At 54.0% G+C, this 22,056-nt stretch overlaps 1 protein-coding gene and 1 long non-coding RNA gene across 9 annotated transcripts; one reads left to right on the top strand and one right to left on the bottom strand.

The window, feature by feature from the left end:
* Positions 1-1,422: 1,422 nt before the first annotated feature.
* LOC113252117 (uncharacterized) lies at positions 1,423-6,688 on the bottom strand. Of its 2 annotated transcripts, XR_008960023.1 has the most exons (4): positions 6,570-6,688; positions 5,751-5,895; positions 2,726-2,836; positions 1,423-2,624 (listed from the first exon to the last, which is right to left on the bottom strand). It is a non-coding gene; the product is annotated as an uncharacterized LOC113252117 (long non-coding RNA). The 2 variants fall into 2 exon arrangements; XR_006408979.3 differs by lacking the exon at positions 5,751-5,895.
* On the top strand, positions 6,072-21,314 carry DEF8 (differentially expressed in FDCP 8 homolog). 7 transcript variants are annotated; one of them, XM_026494530.4, is made up of 12 exons: positions 6,072-6,144; positions 10,251-10,384; positions 11,435-11,532; positions 12,843-12,962; positions 13,876-14,017; positions 15,196-15,360; positions 15,948-16,075; positions 16,261-16,374; positions 17,097-17,177; positions 17,894-18,034; positions 18,191-18,300; positions 19,206-21,314. In XM_026494530.4, the coding sequence occupies exons 2-12, from the start codon at positions 10,261-10,263 to the stop codon at positions 19,306-19,308; spliced, it is 1,326 nt and encodes a 441-aa protein (XP_026350315.1). In that variant the 5' UTR covers positions 6,072-6,144; positions 10,251-10,260; the 3' UTR covers positions 19,309-21,314. The 7 variants fall into 7 exon arrangements, with proteins under 7 accessions (XP_026350315.1, XP_026350318.1, XP_057169863.1 ...); XM_026494533.4 differs by having other exon boundaries at positions 12,813-12,962; XM_048223699.2 differs by having other exon boundaries at positions 6,084-6,144; positions 17,945-18,034.
* Positions 21,315-22,056: the final 742 nt, after the last annotated feature.

Here is a 22,056-nt window from a genome sequence, read left to right as displayed (position 1 = left end):
GAAACCTCATCCCGGAACCACAGGCGCAGCTCACCCTGGATTTGAGAACTATCCCTCGTCTCCCACACAGAGACTCACGCTCCAGAGCTTTCCTCTGGCAGACAGTTGGAAACCCTAATGGGGGTGGGAAGGGAGGACCTTGAACACTTTGAGGAAGGGGTGGAGTGTTGGAGAGTTGGGTCTTGGGCCTTGGGAAAGGGCTGGTGGAGGTTAGTGCGCCGTGGCCTTGGCACCCACGAACACCACAGCACACTCTGGTGGGGAGCCGTTTGCTGGCCCCATGCGCCCCCTGGTGGCATTCCTGTGTCTGACACCATGGGTGCCTGGAAGGGGCCCACCACTAGTGTGGGTAAAGCTGGACTGGGGCCCAGACCTGTCTCCATTCAGCCTTCCCGCACCCCATTCCTCGAAGCCAGGGCTTTCATCAAGTCTAGCTCCACCCGGGACATCAAAGTGGCTTCAGTGCAGGCAGCACCCTGGCACCTGGCCCTTCTGTGTAGATATCTGTGCAGAAGAAGGAAGGCCAAGGAGACCACTGGCCCTGACGTAGACTAGGACGCTGAAGTCTCCAAAATGGTCCAAGTCTCGGGCTCTCGCGCTGACACAGGCTGGGCTTTGGGTCTCTGGAGTCCCCTGAGCCGTGGAGAAGCCCATTCTAAAAGCCGATGCTTCTGGGTGCCCACTCTGTGCCCGCTCACACTTGGTCCCCACCTTAAACGCTGTGTCCCCCCACCCCACACAGGCAGTGGCGGGGCCACAGTGCCTGTGACTGATGAGGCTACAAGGTGAGAGGGAATTTGCGCCCTGCTCTGGGCTGTAGCACCTGGGTCCTCACCACCAAGGAAGGGTTAGATTATAGCAGAGGCCCCTACATCCACCAGGGCCTCACAGGGTTGCTGTCCCCCACACAGTGGCGGGGAGTGGTGCCCACAGCTCAGGTTCTCAAGGCTTCTGGGCCCAAAAAGAGTTGAGACACCTGCACAGCGTTGACAAAAGTCCGTCTGGCCCCGGACATTCACAGACGCTCCTACTGGGCCCCAGGTCCATTGTCCTACTGGGCCTTCTCCTGAGAGCTCGACACAGATACCTCGCTTAACCTTCACAATGATGCTGTGAGGTACACATCTTACAGGCAAAGAAACGAAGGCTCAGAAAAGTGAGTGCATTTGTCAGCTGGCAAGTGGCAGAGCCACGTGTCTGGCCCATGGCTATGCACCTCTCCATTTGGCTGAAAATAACCAAAAACTGTACTTTGCTCTTGAGGACTGGCACCCACCAGAACGCAGATGAGCCTGGTCTCCCTGGACCACCCTGCCCTTGTGGAGTTGGCTGTCAGGTCAATCCCCTCTTTCCTCCTCCCCAGGCCCTTAACCCAACTTAATACAAACGTGTGGTGTGCATTTTGCTGGGGACTGTGTTGGTGGGGATGTGGGGAAGTGAACGGGTGAGATCCCAGCACCTCCAGCCCCCAGCTCATCTCTGCTGCTCCCCAGAGTTCTTCTGTAGCAGGGGGCCTCCTGCTTTCCTTCCCAGCCTACCCCTTCTCTGCCAGGTGTTTTTCCCCATGAGCCTCCAGCTTTACTTTCTTATGAGGAGTAACTTAGGTCTGTCCTGTTTCCCACCATTGTATCTTCTCTCCTCATTCCCTCCATCTCAGACATTGGAGGGACAGACCCAAGTCAGCCCTGTGCTCTACATGGGTTCCTGACCCACAGTATCCCTTAGCATAATGAAAGGGCTGCTGCTTTATGCCACTGAGTTTCAGAGTGGTTTGTTATGCATTAACTGGAAATAGAAATACACATGGGAGTGGCTAGAACAGCATGTGACCCATAATAAAGGCCATAAATGTGTGCTCTTAGATGTATCTGTTATTATTCATAAGGGGAATTTGTTTGCAGAGACGCATGGGCATGAGGGTATAGGAGAGGCCGGTTCAGTGGCTGCTCAGTCTTGTTTGAACCTCTTCACAGGGCTCCAGTTGGCCCAGCACCACCCAGTGTGGACAACTCTTTTGGCTGTTGTTCAGGACAGCCCCTTCATTGGCTGCCATCATCTGTCCATTCCATCATCTGTCCATTCCAGCCTAGATGAAGGGCCAGGGGTGTCCAGACCTGGGCATACTCCCAGCCTTCATAAGGGAGAGGCCTCACCCCTTCCTGACCCTCTGCCTGGTCCCCTGCAAGCAGTGCTCAGGGGCTCAGAAATGACTTCATCCTCGGGTAGGGCTGCCAGAGCAAAGACAGGGTGTCCAGTGAAATTGGAAGTTCAGATAAAGGACAAATCATGCCCCACTTGGGGGCATGATTATAGTAAGCAATTATGTGTCTGTTGCTAAATCCAGTAACCCTAGGCTAGGGCCCCCAGCAGCCCTGCAGCTGGCCTTTTCTGGGGGCCAGGTGGTCTCGAGCTCTTCACCCACTTGCCTGGTCCTTATGTGACCCTAGGAAGCAGGTGCTTACAGATGAAGAAACTGAGGCAAGAGACAAATGAAACTGCCCCAGGGTGTCCAGCTGCCAGTGGTAGGGCGACAGTTTGAATGGACGAGGTTGGGGGCTGAATCGTCACCATTCCACCACCTCTTGGGGTTTTGAGTTTGAGCCCCACTCTGGGAGTAGAGATTACTAAAACAAAGAAAACAAACACACTTTTAAAAAAGATGCTCAATGTTACTCATCATCAGGGGAAATGCAAATCAAAACCACAATGAAACACCATTTCGTACCTGTTAGGATGGCTGTTATCAGAAAAACAAAAGACAACAAATGTTGGTAATGATGTGGAGAAAGCTGGAACATTTGCACATCGTTTATGGGAATGAGAAATGGTGCAGTCACTGTGGAGAACAGTATGGACGTTACTCAAAAAATTAAAAATAGAGCTATCATATGATTCAACAATCCCCCCTTCTACCTAAAATAATTGACATCAGGGGTGCCTGGGTGGCTCAATCAGTTAAGAGTCTGCCTTTGGCTCAGGTCATGATCTCAGGGTCATGGGATTGAGCCCCACGTCAGGTTCCCAGCTCAGCGAGGAGCCTGTTTCTCCCTCTTCCTCTGCCTGCTGCTCCCCCTGCTTGTGCTCTCTTTCTGTCAAATAAACAAATAAAATCTTAAAAAATAATAATAAAAAATAAAATAACTGACATCACAATCTCAAAGAGATATTAGCACTCCCATGTTCCTTGCAGCACTATTCACAATAGCCAAGATATGGAAACAAACCAAATGTTTGTTGACAGATGAATGGATAAAGAATATTTGGTATATAGAGTGGAATACTATCAGCCTTACGAAAGAAGGAAGTCCCACAATATGCAACAACATGGATGAACCTAGAGTACGTTATGGTAACGAAATAAGCTAGACTCAGAAAGACAAACACTGCAGAACACTACTCATGTGAGTTATTCAAAATAGTCACACTCATAGAAGCAAAGCGGCGTGGTGGTTTCCAGGGGTGGGGGGAAGGGAGGAACCACTAGTCAACTGTAACGGTTTTACTTACGCAAGATGAGTGAGTTCTAGAGACCTGCTACACAAATCGCGCCTATAGTTAGCAATGCTACATGGCATACTTAAAAATCTGTTAAGAGTGTAGATCTCATGTGAAGTGTGCTTACCACAATCAAATAAAATTGAAAATTAAAGAAAATAATGCCAGTACTCTGCTCAGAATCCTCCAGTGGAGAGACTGACTGATGACATCCAATGTTTGTGAGGACGTGGAGGGACCGGATTGTTGACACCAGTAGGAATGTGAAACATCACAACCACTATGGGAGAAAGTTTTACAGATTCCTAGAAAGTTAAACATGCACTTACCATATAACCCAGCCATTTCACTCGCAAGTATTTACCAAGGAGAAATTAAAGCATATTTCCACACAGAATTATACACAAATGTTTATAGCAGCTTTCTTTGTAATAGCAAACACTGAAAACAGCAAATATGTTCATAACAGGTGAATGGATAAACCAGCTGTGGTCCATCCACACCACGGAATCCTACTCAGCGGTGAGAATAAGCTGACCCCTGACACCTGCTACAAATTGGAAGCGTCTCAAAGTATTATTCTGAGTAAAAGAAGCCAGACAAAAGAAGAGTACACACGATAAGATCCCATCTCTATAAAATTCTGGAATGCAATGCAACACAGTGATCAAAAACAGATCTGGGGACGCCTGGGTGGCACAGTGGTTAAGCGTCTGCCTTCGGCTCAGGGCGTGATCCCGGCGTTATGGGATCGAGCCCCACATCAGGCTCCTCCGCTATGAGCCTGCTTCTTCCTCTCCCACTCCCCCTGCTTGTGTTCCCTCTCCCGCTGGCTGTCTCTATCCTGTCGAATAAATAAATAAAATCTTAAAAAAAAAAAAAAACAGATCCGTGGTTGCCTGGGGACAGAGGCGGGGACAGGGAGGGAGGACTGCAAAAGGGCACGGGAAACACCTGACGATGACAGGTAGGTTGGCTATCTTAGTCACAGTTTCACAGGTGTGCACTTATGTCAAAACAGCACATTGCACACTACACATGTGCAGTTTATTGTATGTCCGTTAGGCTTCAATAAAGCTTCCAATGGCTCCTATCTTGGCACAAATCAAAGCCAATGTGTTTACAAATACTGCAGCTTTGCCTCTCACTTCACCTCTTACTGGCCTTCCACTTTTACCAAACTCTAGCCACACTGGCCTGCTTTCTATTCTACGGGCACGCTGGCCTCTTTCAGTTCCTCAAGGGCTTTGCGCTTGTGGTTTCTCTCTGGATGCTTTCCCACAGCTCTTCTGTGCCTCTCACCTTCTTACCCTTTGGGTCTTAGCCTGAGCATGGTGTCCTCCTCCCCTGACCTTGTCCATTACCTTGTCACTCTGTTTATTTCTTTCTTGGTGCTCATCACATCTCTTATTAACTCGCATCTTTGCATATTATCTGTCTGGCTCCTTGAGTGCTGGGACCTTGTCTTCTCACCACTGTGTCACAGTCCAAGGGCAGCAGATACTGACTCAGTTCAACAGTTGGTGCTAACGCACATTTGGGGAGTGGGCCACCTGCCAGGTGAAACCTTCTTCATCTCAAGGCTGGTACTTATCCCTTCCTCAGTCCTTGTAACTAAGCACCACCTTTGTTCAGGCACTGTTCTAGCCAAGAAGCAATGAAGAAAGGGAACAAAAGTCCTACCTGTAGCCCTTGGTTTCTGGTAGGGGGAGGGGTGATGGTGGAGACAGACAACGAGTAAAATTTTATGAGACAGAGAGCATCAAGCAGTGATGAGGAATATGGAGAGAAACAAAGCAGGGGCATACCACACCTGGAAAGCAGTAATAATACCAGCTACTTCAGACACATTCTTCTCCAATGTCCCCCAACCCATCCTCTGCCGATCCTTCCCCTAACCTGACTGTGCCTCAGTTTCCTCCTCTGTAGGATGGGATAGAATGACAGCACGTCCCTTCCTCACCAGCTGTGAACACCACATAGGGTCGTGCAGGTGAGCACCAGCAGCTGCTGTCTGCACAGTGATTCTTTGTTCCCTCCCCCCCCCACCCACTGGGCTTTTTAAGAAGAAATTAAATACCACCATTTTTTCTCCTTTCTTTTCTTTCTTTCTTTCTTTCTTTCTTTCTTTCTTTCTTTCTTTCTTTCTTTCTTTCTTTCTTTCTTTTAAAGATTTTATTTATTTTACTTGAGAGAGAGAGAGAGAGAGCACAAGCAGTGGGAGCAGCAGGCAGAGGGAGAAGCAGGCTACCCACCGAACAGGGAGCTGACGCAGGGTTTTATCCCAGGACCCGGGGATCACCACCGGAGCCGAAGGCAGACGCTCAGCGGACTGAGCCACCCAGACGCCCCAGCAATTTCTTCTCTTAAGTGTTGTGGTTTCTATTTAAACCATGGCTTCTATGATTACAGAAAATATAGAAAATGCAGCAGTCCGCCATGCCATCTTGAACAGGTGGGATGAAGCGTCACCCATTTCCCGGAGGTGGACGCGGAGGCCGCCAGGGCGCGCGGGCTGGGTGCGGACGCTGGGGCCCCGGCTTGCCATGAGCCTCCGGGCCGCAGGCGGCAGCAGCGGGCGGCGGGGCCGATACAATGTAGCGAGGGCGGCCGGGCGGGTTACAATGTAGCGAGGGCGGCGGCGGTCAGGTGAGCGGCGGAGGGGGGAGTCTGGGAGGGCCAGGTGAGGGGCGGGGGTGCTGGGGGTGGAGGGAACAGGGGCGCTCGACCCTCGGGGCCTGTCTGCGCCCGCCGCGTCCTGGAGCTCGGGGAGCCCCCTCTCCCGAGGGCGCAGGGGCTGAGGAGCTCGCCCAGGGCCCCCGCCCGCGCTCGAGGCGGGTTTCCGACCTTCCCGTCCTCAACTGGGGCGCTGGGGGGCACCGGGGACCTGCGCTGCCTCCCACCCTGCTCGGGCAGGTTTATCAGCCCAGAGGGGGACTCCTCCCTCCCCGGCCCCCGGTTGGCAGTGTCACCGCTTCCGGCCGTCCACACGCGCTGTGTGCGGGATTCGTGAGGCCCGCGGCGGCTCCCAGGGCTTGCCACCCTCCGGGAATGCCGGGCTTCAGTTTCCTCACCTAGGGAATGGATGGGCGTGGTAGAAGAGGCCCGCGCCTACTCATAGCGGGTGGGTGAGGGTCCCCAGAGTGTCTGCCTGTAGTTGTTGTTGCGGGAGATATCTCTTGGGGGTGGCTCCCTCCTGAGTCTGGCTTCAGTGGCAAGTAACCCTTAAAGAGGCAGTGACCCTGCCCCTGCTCCCGGCAGAGTCCTGCCAGGTCTCCTTCCAGGTACGAGAAAATAGGATGTACCTTCTCCCCTGTCCCCTCCAGGGAGAATTCTAGGGACCTCCAGTGAGCCTGGGTGAGAATAGCCTCAATAGCCCCTGGGCTTTATTCTGAGGTTCCCTTGAATTGCTAAGTTGTCTCGTCCTCCCCTCTCTTCCCCTGACAGAGAAGGGGAGTCTCTGGAGGAGGGCAGAGGTGGGATCCTGGGCTCTCTGAGGGGTGAACCTGGTGGGGCAATGGGGCGTGGAGCCAAGTCAGCTGCTGGGTCCTGCATCCCCTGGGCTTGTGTTGGAACCCCACTTGTCTGCCCTCAGAGACCCTGAGGGAAGTATGATTCTCCAGCTTGGCAGGAGAGAGACTGGGGCTGAGAGAGGGCAGATGACCATGGCCTCTATGCCAGGCCTGGAGCTGGCACTGCCCATAAGGAGGCGATTGAAAGATGCTTTTTCCAGGGGACCTTCCCGCCCAGAGGAGAGCTGTTGGGAGGAGCAGAAGTGTTCCTGCCTTTAGGCTCCTCTGGCCATAGTTTAAAATGTGGAGAATTTGCTTGGGGTTGGGCTGGTCATCATGTGACGATAGTGACAGCTTGCCTAGCAGCAGTTCTGGGCTATGGGTTCCCCTGATGTATATAAGTACATACTTAGTCCTTGTACCCACCCCAGGAGGTAGGTATTCTTCCTTATTTGTGGGCAAGAAAATAGGGTCACGCAGCTCATCACTGGGAGACCCAGGATTTAAATCAGGCCTATCTGATTCTTTTTTAAGATTTTAGTTATTTATTTGACAGAGAGCGAGAGCACAACCGGGGGGAGCAGCAGGCAGAGGGAGAGGGAGAAGCAGGCTCCCTGCTGAGTGGAGAACCTGACGTGGGGCTCGATCCCAGGACCCTGGGATCATGACCTGAATTGAAGGCAGACGCTTCACCGACTGAGCCACCCAGGCACCCAGGGCTATCTGATTCTTAATAACATTAGTAACAATGATAATAGTAAGCTGTAGCTGATATTTATTGGGTGCATAGTGTGTGCTTTGTATTAACTAATTTAATCATCATAATAACCCTATGCAGTGGGTACTATTATTTCTCCCATTTGAAACATGAGAAATGAAAAGCAAAGAAAGGTTTAGGCATTCGCCCAAGACCATACATATCAGCTATGAGTTGAGGATCTGGGATTTGAATAGCACCAATTCATTTTATTTCCACGAGGCTCTTGGGGTGATCAGTCAGGGTCTGTTTCAGATGTAGGAGATAGAAATCACTCTCCCAGTAACACTGGCTTAAACAGAAGTTTATTTCTGTGTCAGTTGAATGAAGCCTGGGGTGAAGTTGCCCAGGGCTTCTATGTCAAACCCAAGGTGGCTACTCCAGCTCCACCCATTACATCTGCATCCCAGGTGGCAAGAGGTAGGAAGAACTGAAGAGGGGCAGTGCCTCCTTTTAAGAAAAATTCCTACAAGATCTTTCTGTTTAAATTCCATTGGTTATAACATAGTCGCGTGACCACATCTAACTATAGGGAGGCTGGGAAATCACCACAAGCCAAAAATCCAGCTCCCCACACCCAGTCAAGCAAGAAAAAACAGATCTGGACTGCTGTTAAAATAGCTAGTGCAGATTTTATAGAAGACTGTTGCAGTAGGGAAAAGAGACCTTGGTATGGAACTGAGTTCAACTCGGAATGCAGCACGGGCAAGTGAGAGTTTATAGCCAAGGAGCAGGGTAAAATCAGTGGATGGAAACTTGCTGAGAGGAAACATCAGGGCTGAGTGGGGAGTCTGGCTAAACTGACCTGACAAGATCTCTGCTGAGGGCAGGCCAGGGTGATCAGATGTCACCTGGGGGTGATACCAGATTTGAGGATGACTGGGTATCAGGGTGGGGAACTCTTGCTAAACTGATGTAGCAGGGTTCTTGCTATAACTGGATTTTACAGGAGGGGCACAGATGGTATAGGAGAAAGTTCGGGAACCTGACTACAGTCTGGTCAGGCAAAGAATCTTTGTCGCCACTAGGGAAGATAGGGTGAGTGAGTCCCGGCACAGCTGGGTCTGTCCTGTACTCTGGGTGCTTCCCAGGACACTGTGACACCCATCAATTGGAGAGGTACTGGTCATCAGGGCCCAACCACCCTGAGTGAGCTGCCCAAAGCTGTCAGGTAATGAGAGAGAGGAGGCTTAAGGCCATAGCCCATGGCATCTGTGTCCTCTCCTGTTTTGACCCAGGTGCTGGGTTTTGTCAGACTGGAACTCCCCTAACCCACATCCCCACCACAGAGGTCAAACAGGTAGGACAGGTCCCACTGTTCGTGTGGGAGTTTCTGACCCAGATGCAGGGCAGCTGACACTGGGCAGGGCTGGGGATGACTCTTGTCAAGGCTGTCCTGTCTGGGATCAGTTCTGTTTTTTTTGGAAGGGGCGCAGATAGGAGTCATTGGCTTCTCTTTGATAATCACAAATCATTTTAGACTAAACAGGTACAGAGAAAGCATAACTAATACCTGGCACTTACTACAAAGTATTAAACAGCTCACTTCCTATGAACTCATGTCACCCTGGAGGCAGAGAGGCTAAGGAAGTGGGAAGACCTGGGATGCAAACCACTCCCCCCAGTCAAAGCCCCTTTCACCCTCTCAGGAGCCATCAGCCCTGTGTGTCCTGCGGCTCTCTGAGCTCTTGGGAGGGGAGAGCAGTACCAGGTGGTGAACTAGGCAATTCCTATTTCCTGGGACCCTGAGGTGGGGGCCATGCCTAACTCAAGCACACATAGAGCATCAGAGGGAATCCAGGTCAGTGAGATGCCATGCTGGCCTACGTGATGATTAACGAGCGTTCACGGAGTCTTCTCCACGTGCCGGCACAGATGTGGAGCTCCTTGGGGCACCCGGAAGATGGGTCCTGCCCAAGGCCACACTACAGGTGGCCCAGCAGGCCTGGACCCTGGCATTGGCTCCAGAGTGTCCAGCACTTTGACCTCTGACAGTCATCACTGGTGGTTCTGCTCAGGGGCTGTCGTTTTGGGGTGCTCTGACAGAAAAGGAACATCCCTGCTCGGGGCCAGAAGTAAGGACCTGAGTCCTGGGAGGTCTTGTCTCATGGGAGCACCCAAGCCTTTCCTTCTCAGCACTGAGCACATAGCTGGACCAGGGCTGAATGAAGACCCTGTACTGGGAGGTAGGGGCCTAGGTCCCAGACTGGCTGGGTACTCTTGGGTAGGTCGTGTCCCACTCCTGGATCTCTTTGTTCCATCTGCGTGCCCCAGGTGGGTTGCTGTTACTGAGGGGATGCCACCACTGGGGGCCTGGGTGAGGGGCAGAGGATGGCGGCCATGTTGGGGGGTATTCCACCTGGACCCTCCTGGGGGAGTGAAGGAGGCCAGGCATCCCCTCTGCAACCCCAGGCGCTCAGGAAGGGGATGGGAATGCAGTGAGTCTAGGAGCTGGGTGCTCATCTCTGCCCTACCCTGCCCTGCAGGTGGGATGCTATGGAATATGATGAGAAGCTGGCCCGGTTCCGGCAGGCCCACCTCAACCCGTTCAACAAGGAGCTTGGGCCGAGGCAGCATGAGCAGAGGGCCAGTGAGGAGGCCCCAGAAGTCGCTTCTGAAGGTAGGTGCTGGGAGGAAGGCTGAGTGGGCAATCTGACCCCTCACTTTGGTCCCCCATCCTCTTCCTAGGTCTTCCCATGGAGCATGCTGGCTTTCCCAAGTACCTGGGCCCCTTGCTGGCCACTTCCCTTTTCTCCTCTGCACAAACCCCTTTCTGCCTGTTCTGTGGCCCCATTAAGACACACACTCCTGAGAGGAGGTATTTGTGACTCACATTACTGCTGCGTCCCAGGGCTCAGCACACAGCGGATACTCACTCAGGGAATATTTGGGGAGGGAAGTCAGAGCTAAGATCTGGTCAGGGAGAGGATGGAATGGCCTGGACAGAGGCTCAGCTCCTCTGGGGTCAGGAAGGTGGGGCTCTAGGAGCCGCACATGCAGTCAGTAGGGGTATTCAGGGTGTGTGCACACACGCAGAGACCTCTAGAGTCCACACGGGGGTTCAGAAATTCTGTTGTGCAACCGTCCAGCACCCTTGAGTCCATATATGCACATATCAGGGAGGCCCTAGAAATTGGGATGTTTCTGGGGTGTCTGGGTGGCTCAGTCTGTTGGGTGTCTGACGGGGTCAGGTCGTGATCCCAGAGTCGTAGGCTTGAGCCTCAGCGGGGAGTCTGCTTATCCAGACTCTCTCTCCCTCTGCCCCTTCCCCTGCTTGTGCTTTCTCTGTCTCTCTCTCTCAAATAAATAAAATCTTAAAAAAAAAAAAAAAAGAAATTTAGATGTTTCTGAAATACCGTTTTGTGGACCTCTCTTAGCACCATGGGTAACCCCCTCATCTTCTTGGTTTCTTTCCTTTTTTTTTTAGTTTTATTTTTAGATTTTTTTCCCCTCACCTCATCTTTTTGAATGGCTCTCTCTTATTTGTACAGGCTATGGGTTTCTTTGCAAATGCAAACAGGGCAGATACCAGGGCAGGGCCTGGCTTGCCTCAGCACCTCCTGTGGGCTTCTCCGGTTCCCTATGGTCCTTCCCAACCCAACCTACTCCTGGGGGAAAGGCAGGTTTTTCTTTCTCTCTCTGCTGCCCTCCATACCTGTACCCTCTGCAGAGGCCCTGCTTGAGCTGCCCCCTGGAGAGCCAGAGTTCTGCTGCACTGAGCGAGTGATGGATCTGGGCTTATCTGAGGACCACTTCTCCCGCCCTGTGGTAAGGTTTGGGCCTGGAGTGGGAGGGGCACTGGGTGAGCCCCCAAGGCAGGAGAAGTCGGCCCTTTCCTTGTCACCCCATCCTCCGGCAGCAGGGCCAATCCAGCTCAGCTGGGGCTCCTGGGCCTTGAATCTGAGACCTACATGACACCTGACTCCCATCTCCAAAAACTGTTTGGGGGCCAGAGAAGACCATCTGACCTGGGGTTTGGGACCTGAAGCTGCTCTTTTTGTGTGGGGCCGTCCCTCTTCCCATGTTCCTGGTTCCTGGGAGGCAGACATGAGGATTGGCTCCATCTGGGTCCTGGGGTTCCTGTGACTCTGCAGCAGGGTGAGGGAAGGACCGCAGGGCCACTCTCCTCTGTTCAATTTTTTATTCTGTTGAAGCTTTTTCTTTTTTTAATTAAAGGACTCTAATAATCTCTTTTTAAAAGTTTGAAAATATTTTAGTTTTATGCAAAGTATCTTCAAATTTTATTTGGGAGAAACGTAGAAACATTCTAATGTAACTGAAATCAAAAAAGATTCACCCAGAAGCCCCAGTTCTCATTGACTTTTCATTTTGTGTTTGTGTTTTGTATCTTCATTAAAGACATTTTTGAGCCCCACCTCTGGGCCACACACTGAGCTTGCAGAGTAGGGGTGTCCCCTCCTCTCTGCCTGGTCTCCTGGAGGTGGGGGGCGGCTCCTTAGGGCAGCGTTGTCCCTTTTCTGGGGTGAGATCAGCCTCAACTCCCCTGCTCAGACTTAAGCCTGTCTTCCTTCCCTAGTGACAGCAGGGTCCTGAGCCCAGGGCCTCTGTTGGGTCCTGGCCCTGAGTCCTTGTGAGGTGCTGGTGCTAGGGGTGGGTGGGTGCCTGGGGCATCTCTGGGCTTGGTGATTAAGCTGGAGGCCACTTCCTCTCCTTCATGACAGGCAAATTGTCATTTCCCCAGCTTTCATCCAAGAGGAAACTCTGTAGAAGTAAGCAAAATAGCATAGCCAGAAAAGTGGCTGGGTTTCTAAAAGAAGGAAGTTGTGTTTTGAAAAACATCCTGAATTAGGTTTTCAGAGGCCGGTGAGTAGACAGGTCCAGGTGGGGGCAGGTGGCATGGGTGGTTCCTGCCTGTGCTGTTAACTTTCCTGGCCCTTGAGCCAGTCCTCGGCCCCTCCCTCCAGGCCTGTTTCTTCATCAAGGCAAGCGAGGAGCGGGGAGGTCGGCTCTGGGCTTGCGATCGAGTGGAGAGCGTGCAGGGTAGACATCTGACGCTGTCACCTGCCCCCCACCCCCACCCCGGGCAGGGTCTGTTCCTGGCTTCTGACATTGAGCAGCTGCGGCAGGCTATCGAGGAGTGCAAGCAGGTGATTCTGGAGCTGCCTGAGCAGTCGGAGAAGCAGAAGGACGCTGTGGTGAGGCTCATTCACCTTCGGCTCAAGCTCCAGGAGCTGAAGGTGGGTGCCGGCCTCCCTGCCATGGAGGCCCCTGGAGCCATGTGAGAGTGAAGTCTCCCCTTCTAGAGGCCGAGGGGCTACGATAGAAAGCTATCCGGAAAGCTGGGGGCAGAGGTGGGCCTTCACCCCACGTGCAGGCTCTCTCTGTTCGTCTCACCATGACAGGCCCACGCCCACCCTGCAGCTCGAGGACGTGAGGGAAGGCTGTCCTTGAACCTCATGACCTGGTTTGGGGGGCGGGAGGGGCTTCCTGAGTGTTTCACGAAGGAACAGCAGTAAGGGTTATGCCTCCTGGGGGTGCACGTAACTCAGGCCTTGAATGGGTATGTCTGTAACTTGCTGCCGCCCTGCTTGCTCTGGCTCCGAGTCCCTGGGAATTTACAAAACAGAATATTCATTAGAGCTTAAGTAAGGCTGTGGTAACAGAGACACCCCAAAACACAGTGGCTTAGAGGAATGATGTGTAATTTTACGCATGTGGAGACCCCACAGGTGACCTAGGGCGCATATGGCAGCTAATGGCGTCAGGGATCTCAGGCCCTCTGTGTTTTTGCGTTGCCAGTCCTTGTGGAGAATCCAAGATGGCCCCATGTCACCTTTGGGTCTGTACTTAGCAGAAAAAAAAAAATGGGAAGGAAGAGAAAGCCTTATCACTCCTGCTCACACACCCGTGACCCTAACATCACCCCAGGACAGCACCTGGGTGTAGGGAAAGTCAGTCTGTTGTCTGGGTGGTCCAGGCCTGACTGATTACTGGGGAGTTCCGTTGCTGAAAGGAAAAGGGGGTTTGACATTGGGGGAAACTCACAATATCTGCTGTAAGTAGTACCTGGAAGAAATAGGTAAAGGGGTTCATGGGAAGGAAAAGGAGTTTCAGCAGGCTCACCTGTGACCCTCCCGGGCCTCTCTCCAGGACCCCAATGAGGATGAGCCCAACATCCGAGTCCTCCTGGAGCACCGTTTCTACAAGGAGAAGAGCAAGAGTGTCAAGCAAACCTGTGACAAGTGTAACACCATTATCTGGGGGCTCATTCAGACCTGGTACACCTGCACAGGTGGGCCAACACCCAGACCTGCTTGTGGGTGGGCAGTCCTGGTCCCCAGGGCAGCGCAGAGACCTGGCAGCTCTGGGTTGTGTTCTGGTGAATTCTCTGCAGTGTCCTCAGTGTGTACTGAGCCTGTGGACTACCTGGGATAAAACAAGGGACAAAAGACCAAACTCCTGCCTTCACCAGGCTCACATCCACATGTGGCTATTCCAATTTAAATTTAAATACCTCCTTAGTTCCTTAGTTGTGCGATCTCAATAGCCACCGAGGCTGTGGCTGCCATGTTGGACGTTCCCATTTTTGCAGAGAATTCCTGTGGATGGTGCTGTTCCGAATGAGCATAGGGTGTGTTGAACAACATAGTACGTTGAAGAAAAATAAGGAAAGAAAACAGTGTGGGTTAGGGAGTGTGATGGGTGTGACTTTAGGTTGGAACGAAAAGGCATCATGCGACATTCAAGCAAAACGTGGAAGTCAGGGAGTAAGGCAGGAGTCTGTCTGGGGAAGAATGGTCCTGTGGGGGAGGCCCTGTGGCTGGTGTGTGTCCAGTGTCTTCAGTGTGGAGCAGAGAGAAGTGTGGCTGGGGCACTACACCTGAGAGGAGGTTGGTCGAGGTGGGCTCAGAGGTACTTTTCTGTAAGTGCACTGGGGGCCACAGGTCAGGGCTGGACATGCCTGGGTTTTAAAAGGACCCCTCTGGCCGCTGAGCTGAGCATGGACTGAAGGAAGGAGTGGAGAGGGGGAGGGGAGGATGATGGCCCTCTGATCGGGGTGGAGTGTTTTGGGTAGGAAGTGTCCAGGTGCAGCACTAGCTGAAGGGCTGGAAACAGGCATAAATGGGGGTTGAGATGACTTTGCAAATTTTAGTCTCAGGAGGTGGAAAGATGGAGTCACTGAAATCTGATGTGGGAAAACCACGAGTGGGAGGTGGGTTTGTTAAGGAAGAGCAAGAATTTCCTTTAGATGGAGTGAGTTGATGCCTTTGAGGGTTAGGGAGTTGAGGAGGAAGGTCTGCAAGCGACCCCAGGGCAAGGCTTGGGATGGGGACTGACAAGGTCTTTGAAGTGCTGGGACCTACAGTGGGGTCTCGAGAAGCTCCCAGATTGACGTGGGAATTGGGGTAGAGCTGAAGGCCAGGATGCCCTCCACTTCTGAAAGGCACAATATTGGTCCCCCCACCCCAGGGTGTTATTACCGATGTCACAGCAAGTGCTTGAACCTCATCTCCAAGCCCTGTGTGCGCTCCAAAGTCAGCCACCAGGCTGAATATGAGCTGAACATCTGCCCTGAGACAGGGCTGGACAGCCAAGATTACCGTTGTGCGGAGTGCCGGGCGCCCATCTCTCTGCGTGAGTGCCCCAGGAAGCAACGGGTGCAGGGTGAGGGAGGCTGCTTTGGGCAGGTGTGAGAAAATTGGGTAAATCAGACAGCTCGGGACACCTGGGGTCCTGTGGATGATGTCCTGCTCTCTTTCCTTGGGAAGTGACAAGTGGCTGCTACCGGCACCTTCTCACTTCCCACTCAAGCAGACTGAGGTTCCAGCCCAGGTCACCTAGGGTCCCCACAGGGCTGGCCGGGACTCAGCCTCCCGTGTGGCCCCATTATCACAGAAAGCCCACCTAGACGGGAAAAATCACAGGCTATCATTCATGTGCCATGTGTCAGAGATTTATTAATGTTAATTCATGGGGTCTTCGCAGCACTCCTGTGGTGGGGGTCCATTTTACAGATGACAAAACTGAGGGTAGCAGAGTGCCTTGATCTGCTTCAGGTCTTGTGGCTGAGAAGAGGTTGTGTCAGGTCTGAAGGGTGGAACCTCCCAGGTCAGCTGTCCCCCCCACCCCACCCCGTCTGCTTTCTATGCATTATGTGGCTTCTAACCTGTCAGGGACCCTGAAGGCAGCCCCGGCTTTGTAATGACCCGTCCCCTCTACAGGGGGCGTGCCCAGCGAGGCCCGGCAGTGTGACTATACGGGCCAGTACTACTGCAGCCATTGCCACTGGAATGACCTGGCTGTCATCCCTGCGCGCATCGTGCACAACTGGGACTTTGAGCCACGCAAGGCAAGGGGGGGGGGAAGGGGGCAAGGGTGGTGCAGAGGCTGGGGGGAGATTGGGCTGGGAGGGGAGGAGATGGAGCCCCAGGGAGGGAGGGCCAGTGCTCAGGCCTGGCTCAGGCTGGGGGGAGCATGGTTCTGGGGGTGGTGGTGTGTGTAATGCTGGAGGTGCCCCTCCACCACGTCCCCCAGGTGTCCCGCAGCAGCATGCGCTACCTGGCGCTGATGGTGTCTCGGCCAGTGCTCAGGCTCCGAGAGATCAACCCCCTGCTGTTCAACTATGTGGAGGAGCTGGTGGAGATCCGGGTAAGGCTGGAGGGGGCAGGGGTGAGGGTGGACCTTGCTCTCCCCATGTGTCCGGGGAGCGGAGGACAGATGCCCCTGCTGAGGTTCATGGGGGCCCCTCCGCTGTTCTCAGGGTTAAAGACCCTAGAGCAGTGTCCGGCCACGATAGGGTACTAGGCCCAGAGGGACATTGAAATTTTCTAGTAGCCACATTAAAAAAAGTAAAAAGCAGGGATGCCTGGGTGGCTCAGTTGATTAAGTATCTGCTTTTGGCTCAGGCCATGATCCTGGGGTTCTGGGATCAAGCCCCACATCGGGCTCCTTGCTCAGCCGGGAGTCTGCTTCTCCGTATGCCTGCTGCTCCCCCTGCTTGTGCAATCTTACAAATAAATACATAAAATCTTTAAAAAGAAAAATGAAAAACAGGTAAAGTTAATTTTAATAGTATATTTTATATGACCCAATGTATCCAAAAGATTGTTTCAATATAATTAACATACAACATTATTCTTTCTCTTTTTTGTACGTGTTTGAGGGTAAATGCCCCTTGGGGGGGCATTGGCCTGGAAGCTGTGGTTCGAACTTGAGCTTGGCTGGAGCTCTCAGGTCTGGGACTATCCTGGGGGATGTGAAGGCACCTTCTGTCTCCTCCTGACCTGGAGTGCCAGCCCCCTTGGTCCCAGACATGCCACGGCGCAGCCCTGGCCTGGCTGAGAATGCTGACCTGCCCCTCTCGTCCACAGAAGTTGCGTCAGGACATCCTGCTCATGAAGCCCTACTTCATTACTTGCAAGGAGGCCATGGAGGCTCGTCTGCTGCTGCAGGTCAGGCCACTGGCCCGAGTGGGAGCCGGGAATCGGGGAGGGAGAGGCAAGGGGGAAATGGAGAGCCAGGGCGGTGAGGACGCCCCGTGCCCAAGCCTTTTTCCTGTGACTTCATAGCTCGTGTGTGCCGTGCTTTAGCACAGGGTCTCCCCTGCTCTGTCCCAAGGAGCACTAGGTCTGCAGTGAGCAAACATTCTGTCCACAAAAGTGTTCTCTGATTCCATCACTGAGGGAAGTGGGTATCGCTCTGCAGCCCTCACCTGGGTCTCCATGCAGCGGACCAGGCACAGTCCTGCTCAGGCAGGATTGACCGCAAACACACTTTTCGAGGCTCACCTATGGATCTGTTCAACAAACATCCATGGGTATTCACTGTTCTAGATCCCAGGGAGCAGGGAACAAAACAGGCAGGAATCCGTGTCCTCTCTTCAGGTGGGGAAGAAAAATCAAGAGTCAGGAGGTGCTAAGGTCTGTGGACAAGCCAAAGCAGGGAAAGGAGGTGGCAAACAGGGTGAGGCCTGGGAGCAGGTGTGCCTGCTGTGCTGGGAGCAGCGGGGCGGCCGTGTGGCTGGGGGAGCGCAGTAGGAGGCCCGGAGACCGACACCATCTGTTGCTTCCGTGAGCACCCGAGGGCCTGGAGGACGGGAGTGTCGGTGGGTGGGCAGCGGAAGGGGCCCTGACCCAGTGTTGGGGGTCACGGTTGCCGGGACCCACAGCTCCAGGACCGGCAGCATTTCGTGGAGAACGATGAGATGTACTCCGTGCAGGATCTGCTGGACGCGCACACGGGCCGCCTCAGCTGCTCGCTCACGGAGACCCACACACTCTTCGCCAAGCACATCAAGCTGGACTGCGAGGTGGGCCGCCTCCCGCAGACCAGGGGGCCTCTCCGTCCGCTCCCAGTCCCCGGGGCAGGGCGGGCGGGCGAGCAGCTTGGCCCAGTGTGTCCTTGGCCTCGGGTGCCCTTTGGAGCAGGCGCTGACCTGCCCTCCGCCCTGCACTGTCGCCCCCAGCGGTGTCAGGCCAAGGGCTTCGTGTGTGAGCTCTGCCGAGAGGGTGACGTGCTCTTCCCCTTCGACAGCCACACGTCCGTGTGCACCGACTGCTCTGCGGTCTTCCACAGGTCAGCATGGCCCCGACCCACCCTCAGGCCAGGCGTGGGGGCTCCCTGCCGTGGGGGGAGGGGTGGGGAGGGGTGCAGCCCAGACCCCAGATGCGCGCCTGGCGTCTCACTGGCTTCCCTTGTCCACCAGACCTGAGATGTAGTGGAGGCCAGGGGTCCCTCAACTTTCCAGTTCCTGGCACCCCCAGTGTCTCAGTGATTTTTTCAGTCATCCCTAGGCCAAAAGAAATACCTCACATTTTTACTAAGTACTTAGGTTCAAACAACATAAGCATTTATGACAAAAAGACTTAGTGGATGTTTGTAAAAATCACACACACACATTGGAAGAATCATCAATACGGTTACTAGTAATAGATGTGTGCCTGCGGGCCCTGCATGATGCCTCACCCTGGACTCAGACAGGCACCTCCCATTTCTGTCCACGTGGACTTCTGTCAGGCACTTGCTGTCCGTCCTAGCACGCACTGATGTTGCAGACCGGGACTGCTGTCACAGAAAGGACGGTAGGAAAAAGCGAACGCTCCAGCTGTCGATTCTGTGGCACAGCAGTCCCCAGGACCCCGTGCACCCCCGGGGTCCCAGTGGAGGCTCTGTGCAGTGGTGGTAAGAACAGGTAGGGGAGCCGAGAGACCGAGAGCTCCAAGCAGAAGTCGGATGGTAACCAGCTAGCAGGTGTGGACCCTGTAGGAGGGGCCTGCACTGAGGCACTCGACCTCACGCCTGGGTGCACCTGGGTGGAGACCCGGCCCCTGCCCTCTGGGAGAAACTGCCTCTGTTTCCCCATCTGAAGAAGGGGGATAGAAGGGCCTGACCGATGAAGTCTGGGAAAGCTCAGTGGTAGAATCTCACATGCAGAGAGCCCAGACCCTTGCTGAGGCTGACCCCACCCTCCCTGTCCCCAGGGACTGCTACTATGACAACTCCACCACGTGTCCCAAATGTGCTCGGCTCACCTTGCGGAAGCAGTCGCTCTTCCAGGAGCCTGGTCCAGACGTGGAACCCTAGAGCAACAGGCACCCCTCCCAGGCCTTTCTGGTATCCAACCTGCTGGTCGTTGCCAAAGGTGTTTCTTGTGTTCTGGAGACCCCTAGGGTGCAGCCCCTGGACCTCTCGCCTGTGCTGGGCCAGAGGGGTGTAAGCAGCACCAGGAGGACCATCATCCCTCTCTCAGGCACTTGCTGGGACTTCGGGCAGTCTCGCCTGGCTCTTTCCTGGGTGTGTTGCTGTGAAGGCTGTAGGGCTCCATAAGAAGGGAAGTGGGGAAGGGCTTCTCACCGCCCCTGTGGCGAAGAGCCTTGGGGAGGCACTTGGGGCCAAGCCGCTGGGCTTTGGCCACGCTGACAACCCCCAGAGGGCTTTGGAGGAGTGGCTGACAAGCCCTGGGAATGCTGGTTGCAGACGCCCAGGCTTGGCCTGAGTTCTATCTGCAACGAATGGTTGCAGACGCCCAGGCTTGGCCTGAGTTCTATCTGCAACGAATGGTTGCAGACGCCCAGGCTTGGCCTGAGTTCTATCTGCAACGAATGGTTTGGATCTACCTGGAGGCCCCCATCCCCTTAGCCCCTTGTGTGGGGACTTGTAGTTGATCCCAACTGGGTTTGTTCACGACTGTCTCCCAAGGGCCCTGCTCCTGCCTCTCGAGGTTCTCTCTCCCTGGGTTCTCCTCCAACAGGGCCAGTCCAGGGGGTTCCCACTTCTGTACAACATGGAGGGAAGGGGGCCGTGAAGCTCTTCCCCCTGGGTGGACCACTGCTCCTGCCTTTGCTCCGCAGTTTACCGTGGTGCTCCAGGCTGGGTGGTTGGGGGTCCAGTTGGAAGAGGCTGTCCTGTTTCCCAGTGTGGAGCAGGGACTGTGACCCTGGGGGAGGTTCTAGGTTAGGCAACAGGGTTGGCTGCAGTTGGCCTATTTGCCTGAGGAGCTCCATGTGCTGGTGGAGGGCTCTGGACAGCTCACAGACCACCACCAGCCAGTGGCCTTTTGTCTGGGGGCCTGAGGTCAGGCACTGGGAATATTTACTCGGGAGCTTCGGGCAGGAATCCCAGAGGGTGTGCAGAAAGACTGGGGCATGGAAGGTCCTGTATACCAGCTGATGAATGGAACCCCTGGACAGAGGAGGAGAACCCGCAGCTCTTCACTGGGGGAGCCAGCATCGGCCTCGGTATTTGGAGGGATGCTTCATGCTTTAGAGACCCCGCCATAGAGGGGGAGGCCTGTGGGAGGAGGACGTTTCAGGACGTGGCCCTCAGTCTTTTTTGCCCTCTTGCCCAGACTGTGCTTGGCTGTTACGTGCACGGTTGACACGCGCAGTTGGGTGGTGGAACATAGCCACTTGGGTATCCGTGACCTGTGACTGGCAGCAGAAAGGTCAGCTTAGCTTGCTGGCCGATTAGAGGGGTGGATATAGATAGTGTCCCCTCCTCCTCACTTCTCTGCACCATCAGAGAAGCCTCACGTGGTGGCTGTAGGCAGCCCTCTTGCGGTGTGTTCTGATCTGACTCAGGGTAACGGCGAGAAGCAAACACTGCTGAAGTTGGGTCAACGACAGGTCCCCGTCCTGCTTCCCCTTCCTTTCTAGGGCTGAAGAGGGGCTTAAGGGCCAAACGCCTTTTCCCTACACCCCCCAGATCTGCACATTTCGCACCACTGCATTACATTTCTGTCATGAGGATATTGGCCATTCCCGAATCGGCTGTGTAGTGGACATCACATTCTTCCAGTTACAATCACTGTGTCCATAGGAAGCGTTCATGTGCTGGCATCTGCTGGACGAAGAGTTGGCTCCCTTTTCTTTTTAATTACCCCCATTTCCTCCTCCCCAATATTTCCACCCACCCTTTCTGAGTGGCAGAGTCTTTAAACAAAATCATGTGTGGATCTGGGAGTCCACAGCACGGTACAAGAGCCCGCCAAAGACCTGGTTTGCATGGCCAGCCCTTCACAGAAGAGCAGTAGGGATATCCCGTTGTAATGATGCCGCGGCTGCCGTCTCATTAAATCCGTGTTCTCTGGACTCTGGTGCGTGTGGTGAATTGGGGACAAGCAGGGTTTGTTGACACGCAGACCGATAGCAGGCGTAGGGAAAGCCCAGTCTTCCCCATCCAGTGGGGTCAAATGTCATCTGTTCTGGGGCGGAGTTCTTGGTGCGTGTCACAGGCTAAGTGTGCAGAGGGCCTCAGCTCCATTTCTATGAATGATGGAAGCACATACCTTGTTCTAGGAAGCAGTGAGCACTGAGCCTGGCACACAGAGAACGCTCAGTACATAGAAATGGTGTCATCTAGAGTCCTCACTGTGGAAGGGTTATCTCGTTGACCCAATTCAGTCATCAAGAAACTGGCTGTCCTGCAAGTCACAGGTCCAGCTCCTGGCAGCCTCTTTCACAAGCCAGACCCAAAAAGGGCCCTCACTGCAGCTCCGGACCATTCCCGCGGTCTTCAGCAGAGCCCTCACGGCCCGCCTCCCAAACTACGTCCACGGTCCTGTACACGAACGTTCTTTGCAGAGCTATGATCTACAGTTGTGACCAGGACCTCAAATGGGCCAGGACCCAGAGAACATAAGGCATCTTCTGCTTTAGAAGGTGTCTTTATACGTCATCCACACCCAGTTGCAATTCAGATAGGCTGACAGACTGCAAGTCTACGCCTAAAGACCCCGGAGAGCTGGAGGAACGGTGCGGGACGGCTGGCTGTGGGCCCGGTGCCTGCACGCGCGCGCACACCTCCTTCCACGAGTAACTGCAAAGCTGCTCT

The sequence above is a fragment of the Ursus arctos genome, unplaced genomic scaffold, assembly GCF_023065955.2.
Source record: "Ursus arctos isolate Adak ecotype North America unplaced genomic scaffold, UrsArc2.0 scaffold_19, whole genome shotgun sequence".
NCBI lineage: Eukaryota > Metazoa > Chordata > Mammalia > Carnivora > Ursidae > Ursus > Ursus arctos.
This window is presented reverse-complemented; position numbering and strand designations above follow the sequence as displayed.

Coding starts and splice junctions, on each gene's coding strand:
- DEF8 (XM_026494533.4), top strand. CDS start 10,261: ATGGAATATGATGAGAAGCTGGCCCGGTTCCGGCAGGCCCACCTCAAC. Junction 15,361..15,947: donor CCGGGCGCCCATCTCTCTGC/GTGAGTGCCCCA, acceptor TCCCCTCTACAG/GGGGCGTGCCCAGCGAGGCC. Junction 18,301..19,205: donor TGCTCTGCGGTCTTCCACAG/GTCAGCATGGCC, acceptor CCCTGTCCCCAG/GGACTGCTACTATGACAACT.